General features: G+C 63.8%; 1 protein-coding gene across 1 annotated transcript in view; it reads right to left on the reverse strand.

Annotated features, from left to right (window-relative positions):
* Window positions 1-537: 537 nt before the first annotated feature.
* The window catches only part of LOC131591049 (neurexin-2-beta-like), a 15,864-nt gene continuing 6,343 nt past the window's right edge, over window positions 538-10,058 (reverse strand). The window contains exons 6-10 of the mRNA XM_058861477.1: window positions 9,196-9,367; window positions 7,894-7,983; window positions 5,774-6,093; window positions 5,380-5,458; window positions 538-1,271 (exon numbers count right to left, since the gene is read on the reverse strand). Coding sequence (XP_058717460.1) covers window positions 538-1,271; window positions 5,380-5,458; window positions 5,774-6,093; window positions 7,894-7,983; window positions 9,196-9,367 — 1,395 coding nt within the window. The remainder of the gene's footprint in view (window positions 1,272-5,379; window positions 5,459-5,773; window positions 6,094-7,893; window positions 7,984-9,195; window positions 9,368-10,058) is intronic.

Below are 10,058 nucleotides of genomic sequence, written 5' to 3' on the forward strand. Positions count from 1 at the left end.
CGGCGGATTCGGGGGGTCCCCGGGGGGTCCCAGGGGCGGCGCAGGAAGAGGCGGAGCCGCTGTACGAAGTATAGAACCGTGTATTCCTCTGTGCGCGGCGGGGGGGGGCGGCCCGGGGGGGCTCGGAGGGATTCGCGGGGGCTTTCGGGGGGTCCCGGCAGGACCCCGGGGGATCCCGACGCCGATCGGGGCTCTCGAAATTAAAAAATAAACCCAAAGAAATACCCGGGGAGGGGGCTCGGGGGGCGGTAAAAAACCGATCCGAGGTTGGGAGGGGGGCGGTTGGGAGGGGGGTTCCCGCACCCCTCTCGGGAGGGGGGGGTCCCGCACCCCACGCGGGGGGGTCCCGCGCGCCCCCCGCGCCCCCCCCCCGCGCGCCGCCCCCCGTTCCCGCGGCGGGGTCGGGGGGGGGGACACACACACAGAGAGACCACAGAGGCGCCCCCGCTGCGGCGGGGTCGGGAGGGCGGGCAGGTGACAACCCCCCGGGGGTGGCGGCGGGGGGGGGCTCGGGGGACACGCGTGGAGACCCCCCCCTCACACGTAATACTCCTTGTCCTTGTTGCGCCGCGCTTTGCCCGGCGCTTTGGGGGGCGCGGGCGCCGCCTTCTCCTTGGGGGTCCCGGCGGGCGGGGTCGGGGACGCGGCGCCGGGGGCCCCTCCCGGGCCCCCCCCGGGCGCGGCGGGGGCGGCCCCGATGTAGTGGCGGCTCTGGTCCACCTGGTAGGAGCCCTCGTCGCGGTTGCGGTACTTGTACATGGCGTAGAGCAGGATGAGGATGCAGAGCGCGGCGGCCGCCACGATGCCGACCACCATGCCGGTGGTGCCGCCCGCCTCCCGCACCACCTCCACCGCTCCGGGCGCGGCTGTGGGGGGCACGGGGGGGCGCCGGGTCACGGGCGGTGCCGAGCCCCCCCCGCGCCGTCCCCCGCCCGCGCCCTCCCGCGGGTGCCGCTCGCCCGCCGGCACCAGCCCGGGAGGAGCCGCGCCCGCCACCGTGGGCTCGGTCCCGGCGCCGCGGGGCGCGGCCGTGGCCGCCGGGGGGGCGGCGGCCTCGGGGTTCCCCCCGCCCCCCAGCCCCGCGAAGTCCTCGTCGTCGGCCGGCGGCTGCTCGGGGCCGGGAGCGTGGCCGGGGTCGGGGTCGGGGTCCGCCGCCTCCCCCGAGGCGAAGCCCGAGGGCTCGTCGCAGTCGGGGCCGCAGCCCGGGGGAGCGCGGGGGGCGGCGGGGGGCGCGGGGGGGCCCGGGGACGCCGGCAGCACCAGCTCCCCGCCTGCGGAGACAGAAAGGGGATGGGGGGACCCCCGTCAGCCCCCGCCGCCGCGCCCCGCTGCGCCCCCCGACCCCCCCCCGCCGCCTCCGCGCCAGCTCCGCTCTAGGTTACTTTTTTTTTTTTTTCTTTTTTTTTGCATTTTTAGCTAATTCCGCTACTTTTTTTTTTTTTTTTTTCTCGGTTTTTTGTTTTTAAGAGCAAACCGCGGCGCTGCCGTCAACTTACATCGCGGGATGGGGCCGGGTGATTTTAGCGTGGAGGAAAAAGAAATTGCAGGAAGGAAGGGAAAGCACACAAAAAACGAGAGAAAGAGAAAAAAGAGAAAAAAAGAACAAAAAGAAAAGAAGAGAAGAGACACTCGGTGAGAAGGTGCCGCGGCCACCCCTGCGGCGCCAGCGCCCGGCCCCGGCCGGCCCCGGCCACCGCCGGCCACCACTGGCCACCGGCCCCCGGCCATCAGCCACCGGCCATCAGCCTTGGATCCATCCGTCCATCCATCCATCCATCCATCCATGAATCATCTGTCCATCCCTAAATCCATCCATGGATCCTTGAATCCATCCTTGAATCCATCCATCCGTCTGTCCATCCATCCCTGAGTCCATCCAGCCATCCCTAAACCCAGCTGTGTCCATCCCATCCTGATCCACATGTGCATCTGTCTTTGATTCCATCCATCCTTGAATCCATGTGTTCACTGATCCATCCATCCATCCATCTGTCCATCCTTTCCTCTACAGCTGGCCACCCATGTGTCCATGCTGCCAGCTTTAAATCCATCTATCCATCTGTCCATCCATCCATCATCCATCCATCCATCCATCCATCCATCCATCCATCCATCCATCATCCATCCATTCATCCATCCATCATCCATTATCCATCCATCCATCATCCATCCATCATCCATCCATTCATCCATCCATCATCCATCATCCATCATCCATCCATCCATCCATCATCCATCATCCATCCATCATCCATCCATTCATCCATCCATCATCCATCATCCATCCATCCATCATCCATCATCCATCCATCCATCATCCATCCATCATCCATCCATTCATCCATCCATCATCCATCATCCATCATCCATCCATCCATCATCCATCATCCATCCATCATCCATCCATCCATCCATCTATCCATCATCCATCATCCATCCATCCATCCATCATCCATCCATCATCCATCATCCATCATCCATCCATCCATTATCCATCCATCATCCATCCATCCATCCATCCATCCATCCATCCATCATCCATCCATCCATCCATCATCCATCCATCCATCCATCCATCCATCTATCCATCATCCATCCATCCATCCATCCATCCATCCATCCATCATCCATCCATCCATCCATCATCCATCCATCCATCCATCCATCCATCATCCATCCATCCATCATCCATCCATCATCCATCCATTCATCATCCATCCATCCATCATCCATCCATCCATCATCCATCCATCATCCATCATCCATCCATCATCCATCCATCCATCCATCCATCCATCCATCCATCCATCCATCATCCATCATCCATCATCCATCATCCATCCATCCATCATCCATCCATCATCCATCATCCATCCATCATCCATCCATCCATCCATCCATCCATCCATCCATCCATCCATCCATCCATCATCCATCATCCATCCATCCATCCATCCATCCATCCATCCATCATCCATCCATCATCCATCCATCCATCATCCATCCATCATCCATTCATCCATCCATCATCCATCCATCCATCATCCATCCATCATCCATCCATCCATCATCCATCATCCATCATCCATCCATCCATCCATCCATCCATCATCCATCATCCATCCATCATCCATCCATCATCCATCCATCCATCCATCCATTGTCTGTCCATCCATCCATCATCCATCCATCCATCCATCATCCATCATCCATCATCCATCCATCATCCATCATCCATCCATCATCCATCCATTCATCCATCCATCCATCCATCGTCTGTCCATCCATCCATCATCCATCCATCCATCCATCATCCATCCATCCATCCATCATCCATCCATCCATCATCCATCCATCCATCCATCATCCATCCATCCATCCATCATCCATCCATCCATCCATCATCCATCCATCCATCATCCATCCATCCATCCATCATCCATCCATCCATCCATCCATCCATCCATCCATCCATCCATCCATCCATCCATCATCCATCCATCCATCCATCATCCATCCATCCCTAAATCCACCCCTGCAGCCACCTGGCCACACGTCTGTCCATCCTCAGATCCAGCATCTGTCCTTGAATCCACTTGTCCATCCATCCCTGTGTCCATCCATCCTCGAACCTGTTCACTCATCCATGTGTCCATCTGTCCCTCCACCTGTCCAGCTCTCCATGGATCCACCCATTCACCTTGCGTCCGTCTGTCCATCCACCCATCCATCCTCAAATCCATCCATTCCCAAATCCGTCCGTGTCCGTCCATCCCTGAATCCAGCCACCCGACAGGCATCCAACCATCTGTCCGTGTGTCTGTCCACCCCTAAATCCATCTGTGTGTCCATCTGTCCATCCCTGGATCTGGCCAGCCTCAAACTCATCCTCAAACTGTCCTTGCATCCGTCCCCATCCCTGTCCATCCATCCATGGATCACTGTCCATCATCCATCCAGAGTCCACTGTCCACTGTCTGTCCACTGTCCATCCACTGTCCATCCACTGTCCACTGTCCGTCCACTGTCTGTCCACTGTCCATCCATTGTCCATCCACTGTCCACTGTCCATCCACTATCTGTCCACTGTCCATCCATTGTCCATTCACTGTCCATCCTCTGTCCGTCAGCTGTCCGTCTGTCTGTCCCCCACTCCTCCCCCCTTCCCTTGATCGCTGCCTCCCCTCCCCCACAAGTGGGGTCTTGGGGGACCAGAGTGTCCTGGGGACACCTGTGGGGGGACATCCAGGTGTCCGGGGGGGGACGCAGATGTCCAGGGGGACATCTGTGGGTGCCAGGCTGGGACACACCTGGGTGTCCAGCTGCCAGCTGTGGGTGCCAGGTGAGGCCCCAGGTGTCCAGGGGTGTCTCCAGTGTCCAGGTGGCACCTGGGGTGTCCAGGGGGTGTCACCGTGTGACACTGGGGGTGGCCAAGGTCCTGCTGGCAGCGCAGGTGTGACAGTGTCACACGGGGTGACCCCAGACCGGGGGCTCCTCCCTGTCCGTCCGAGTGTCCAAGTGTCCGAATGTCCGAGTGTCCGTCCGTCAGGGGAAGCGGGGTGGGGGCGGGGCTCGCACGGCCCCTGGGCTCAGGTGTGTGCTCGGAATGGGCGGGAACACCTGTGGAGATGGGGGCGGGGCCACAGGCGAGGGGCGGGGCCACAGGTGGGAGGGCGTGTGCAAGGGGAGGCACCTTGGGGGGGGGCTGTGTTTGTGGGGCAGGTGTGAGTTCAGGTGTGTGCGCACACCTGTGTCTGTGTGTGTGCGAGCAGCTCCTGTCCAGGTGTGCATGAACAGTTCAGGTGTGTGTGCACCTGTCCAGGTGTGTGTGAACAGTTCAGGTGTGTGTGCACCTGTCCAGGTGTGTGTGAACAGTTCAGGTGTGTGCACACCTGTCCAGGTGTGTGTGTGTGTATGTCTATGTGTGTGCACACCTGTCCAGGTGTGTGTGAACAGTTCAGGTGTGTGTGCACCTGTCCAGGTGTGTATGAACAGTTTAGGTGTGTGCACACCTGTCCAGGTGTGTGTGTGTGAACAGTTCAGGTGTGCGCGCACACCTGTCCAGGTGCGTGAGCAGCTCCCGTAGCCTCATGTTCCTCTGCTGTGAGCAGCCTGGCACGTTCCCTGCTCACACGCGTGTGCAACACCCCCGCTCCCCACACCTGTGTGTGTGCACACCCCCACACCTGTGTGTGTGCACACCCCCACACCTGTGTGTGTGCACACCCCCACACCTGTGTGGGGGTCTCGCCCCCGCCGGGGGGGTGGGGAAGAGCCCCGGGCTGTGCGGCCGTGTCACACGCGTGTGCGAGGCCATGCCACACGCGTGTGCGAGGCCGTGTCACACGCGCGTGCCCGGGGCCCCGGAGCAGCACCCACCTGTGCCCGGCTCACACTCCTCCAGGTCCTCATCATCGCTCGGACACTCGGCCGAGGCCACCAGCAGATCGTCCGTGTTCTGGAGGGACACCTGGGGGGTCAGCGCTGGCCTGGGGACCCCCAAACCCCCCTCATCCCCCCCCAGAGACCCCCAGTGCCCGGGGAGGGGTGTCAGGGGTCACCTGAGCCCACCCAGGTGTTTGGGGTGGCCCCTCCAGCCCCCCAAACTCCCCCTCCCCTCATTCCCTGACCTTGGGAGGACCCTCCCTCAATCCATACCCCCCTCCAAATTCCTCTCTCCCCATTTACCTGTCCCAGCGACCCCTCCCCAAAACCCCCCTACCCCCCATATTTACCCCCTCCCCAACCCCCTTTTCCCACCCCCCAGCCTCACCTGGGCGACGGTGTCGCGCAGGGTGGGCGAGCGCCCACGGCGGGTGGTGGTCGTGGCCATGGTGGTGGTGGTCTCCATGATGGTGGTGGCCATGTCGGGGGGCGCGGGGGTGGCGCCGGGGGGCGCGGGGGGCGGGGGGGGGTCCCCCACGAGCCGCAGGTCCCCCTCGAGCCGCACACGGGGGTGTCCCTCGGCCGCCAGCGCCAGCAGCTTCAGCCCGTTGTAGTAGAGCCCCGAGAGCTGCCCCTGGAAGGGGCGGCCGCGGTCCCGGCCCCCCACCCGCACGCGCGCCTGGCTGTTGAAGATGGTCAGCTGCCGGCCTGGGGGGGAGAGGGGGGGCTCGCACACCTGGCACACCTGGCACACCTGGCACAGGCACACCTGGCTCACCTGTGCTACCCCGACACCGTCACCTCACCCACAAGCATCCCCCCGAATGCTGCAGAGGGGCAGCTGCCGGCCTGGGGGGGGAGAGGAGGGGGGGCTCGCACACCTGGCACACCTGGCACACCTGGTACACCTGGTACCGGCTCACCTGTGTCACCTCAACGCTGTCACCTCAATACCATCAGCCAACACTCACACACCCCCCATGGATGGAGAGGGGGGGCTCGCACACCTGGCACACCTGACACACCTGGCACACCCAGCACACCTGGCACTGCCCCACCTGCCTCACCCTGCCACGCCCACCCCATCACCCTCCCCCGCCCTCACCCCACACCTGGGGCACACCTGGGGCACACCTGGGGCACACCTGGGTGTGCCTCGCACAAGGAGCAGCCCTGCCCCCCCTCCCCCATCCCCCTTTCCACCCCCACCCCCCTCCCCCCCGGGCAGTTAAAGGGACCCCAACGCCCCCCCCGGCCCCCGGCTCCGCTCGGGCTCAATTCGGCCAATTTTGGGTCAGTTGGGGCGGGGGGGAGGGGCAGGGGCCCTGCCTGGGCGGGGCCGGGGCGTGCGAGGGGCGTGCGAGGCTGGGGCGGCTCCCGTGCACACCTGGGCCTCCAGGGCAGACACACCTGTGCGCCTTCCTCACACACACCTGGCCCTGCTGCACACCTGGTGCACACCTGGCCTCGTGCACACCTGGTGCACACCTGGTGAACACCTGGCCTCGTGCACACCTGGTGAACACCTGTCCTCGTGCACACCTGGTGCACACCTGGCCTCGTGCACACCTGGTGCACAACTGGTGAACACCTGGCCTCGTGCACACCTGGTGCACACCTGGCCTCCTGCACACCTGGTGCACACCTGGCCTCGTGCACACCTGGTGCACACCTGGTGAACACCTGGCCTCGTGCACACCTGGTGAACACCTGTCCTCGTGCACACCTGTCCTCATGGACACCTGGTGCACACCTGGCCTCATGCACACCTGGCCTCGTGCACACCTAGCCCTGGTGCACACCTGGCACACACCCCAGCCTCGGTGCACACCTGTCCTCATGCACACCTGTTCTATGTGCACCTGATGCCATGGCTCAGACCTGGTGCACACCTGGCACATGCCCCAGCCGTGGCGCACACCTGTCCTGCGCACACCTGGCGCAGCCCCGGCCCCGGGCAGTCCCTGGGCAGGTGCGGGTTAGGGGGTTTAGCGGGTTTATGCGGCTTTAGGGGGGCTCTGGGCTCAGCGCGGTTTAGGGGGGCCGTTAGGTGCGTTAGCGTCCCTTTAACCAGGTAATGAGGGGGCGGGGCAGGGGCTGGCCCCTCCCCCAACACCTGGGGTCCCTCCCCGGACACCTGGGGGTCCCTGGACAACGGGGTCCTCTGGGACGTGGTTCCTGGACACCTGTGGGGCTCAGGTGCCGCAACCCCCAAATATCGGGGTCCCAAATGCGGGGATCCCCAAACACCTGGGACCCCAAACAGGTGAGTCCCGGACACCTGAGTCCCCACATTCCGGCACGCCCAGGTGTGGCGGTGCCCAGGTGTCGGAGCCTCCAAGTGTTGGGGGTCCCAGACACTCCCCAAATCAGTGGGTTCCAGACACCTGGGACCCCAAATCTCTGGGTCCCGGCCACAGCGGGGTGCCCAGGTGTGGGGGGTGCCCAGGTGTGGGGGGTGCCCAGGTGTGGGGGTGCCCAGGTGTGGGGGGCGCTCGCTGCCGTTACCTTTGTCGAGCAGCCACTCATCGACCACCCGCCCCAGGCGGAAGGGGATGCGCTGCCGCGCCAGCGCCAGCCGCTCGCTGTCCCCGCTGCCTTCGGAGGGAGGAGAAGAGCGTTACGGGGACACGGGGCAGGGGACGGGGACACCGGCAGGGAGCCGGCGGTGGCAGCGCGGCGCTGGGGGGGGGCATCGGCGGCGGCGGCACCGTGCTGCAACCACGGGCTCAGCGGCGTCATCGGTGTCACCTCCGTGGGATCGTGGCATTGCCATTGGTGTCACCGTCAGTGTCACCATGGTGGGAACATGGCCTCATTGTTAGTGGCATCAGTGGTGTCACCAAGGTGGGACCATGGGACCACGGTCTCAGTGTTAGTGGCACTCTTGGTGTCACCACGGTGGGACTGTGGCCTTGCCATTGGTGTCACCATCAGCGTCACCATGGTGGGACCATGGTCTCATCATTAGTGCCACCACTGCTGCCATCACGGAGGGACCGTGGTCTTGCCACTGCTGTCACCATCAGCACCACCGGTGGCACCACTTGTGGCAGCCCAGTGTGGCCACATTGTCACCATGATGCCACCATGACCTCATCACTGGTGGCGCCACCATCAGTGTCAGCCATGATGGCATCATGGTGTCACCATTAATGTCACCGTGGTGGGACCGTGGTGTCACTGTCAGCAGCACCAGGGTGAGCCCATGGGTGTTGCCACCGCGTTGGTGTGGCCGCAGTGTCACCATCGGTGTCACCATCAGCGCCACCCTGGTGGGATGGTGGCACTGTCACCTTTAGTGCTAGCACAGCGGGCCCACAGGCGGCACCACCGGTGACACCACGCTGTGACCGTGGTGTGACCATCGGTGTCCCCAGAGCCGTGACGCCCCTGCTGATGTCCCCAGCCCTGGCCGTGGTGTCACCGGTGGGGGGGGTGGGGTGGCCCCGGTGTCACCGGGGTGGGGGTGGGGCTGGCCCTCGGGGGGTTTATGTGGCCTTTAGGGGGGCATTAGCGGGGGAGGGGCAGGGTGGCCATGGGACCCCTCGTTAGCGCTGCCTCGTTAGTGCCCTCGTTAGGGGGGGGCTCTGGGGGGCCCTATGGGCTCTGGGGGGGGCTACAGGTGCCATAGGGGTGTCCCCAAGCACCTGGGGTGTCCCTTGGGTGTTTTCGGGAGCCCTGAGGGGGGGGGGTCTCTAAGAGCCCTGGGGGTACCTGTGGGGTCTGCAGGAGCCCTGGGGAACACCTGGGCGATACCTGGGGGTGTCTGGAGGGGCCCTGGGGTGCCCGGGGTGCGGCGGGGGGTACCTGGCGGGTAACGCTCGTGCAGGGGGCCGCCGTCCACCTGGAGCGTGGCGTTGCCGCCGCTGCGTGTGAAGCGGACGACGTGGAAGCGCCCATCGCTGACGGCCGCCCCCCGCTCCTCCAGCGCGATGTCCTCGGTGCCCACGTTGAACAGGACCCCCACGGCCCCCTGAACCTGCGAGGGGAGCGGGGAGGGGGGGGCACAGGTGGGTACCTGTCCCACGGACCCCCACGCAGGGAGTGACCCCCCAGCCCCCCTCCCCAGCCCCCAATTTTAGTCCCTCTTGCAAAGTGGAGCTGCAGGAAATCGCCAAATCTGGCTTTTAACCGGACCCCACAGAGCCCCCCCTTGTACCCCCAAGCCCCCCCACAGCCTCCTCAGGACCCCCCAGACCCCAATTTTTTCCTCTCCTGTGGAGCTTCAGGATGTCACCAAATGCAGCCTTTAGCGGGAAGCCCCGGAGCCCCCCAGAACGCCCCGGGACCCCCATTAAACCCCCCCACAGCTCAGTTTTGTCCCCTGTGGGAAGCGACCAAATCCAGCCTTGACCAGGAGACCCCAGAGACCCTCGGTGGTCCCAAATCCCCCTGGCCTCCCCTGGACCCCCCAAACCCGCCCCAACCCCTAATTCTGGCCGCTCTTTTATGATGTGGAGCTGCACGAAACCCCCAAGTCCAGCCTCCATCAGGGACCCCCAGAGATCTCCTGAGGATCCCCCAGACCCTCAGAGCCCCCTGGGACCCCCAGACCCCAATTTCTGCCCCCCCTTTACAACGTGGAGCTGCAGGAACTCCCTGAGTTCAGCCGTGCTCTCCAAGCACAGCAACACCCCCAGACCCCCTAAACCTCTAAACCCCCAGCCCCC

This window comes from Poecile atricapillus, chromosome 37 (assembly GCF_030490865.1).
Source record: "Poecile atricapillus isolate bPoeAtr1 chromosome 37, bPoeAtr1.hap1, whole genome shotgun sequence".
Lineage (NCBI taxonomy): Eukaryota > Metazoa > Chordata > Aves > Passeriformes > Paridae > Poecile > Poecile atricapillus.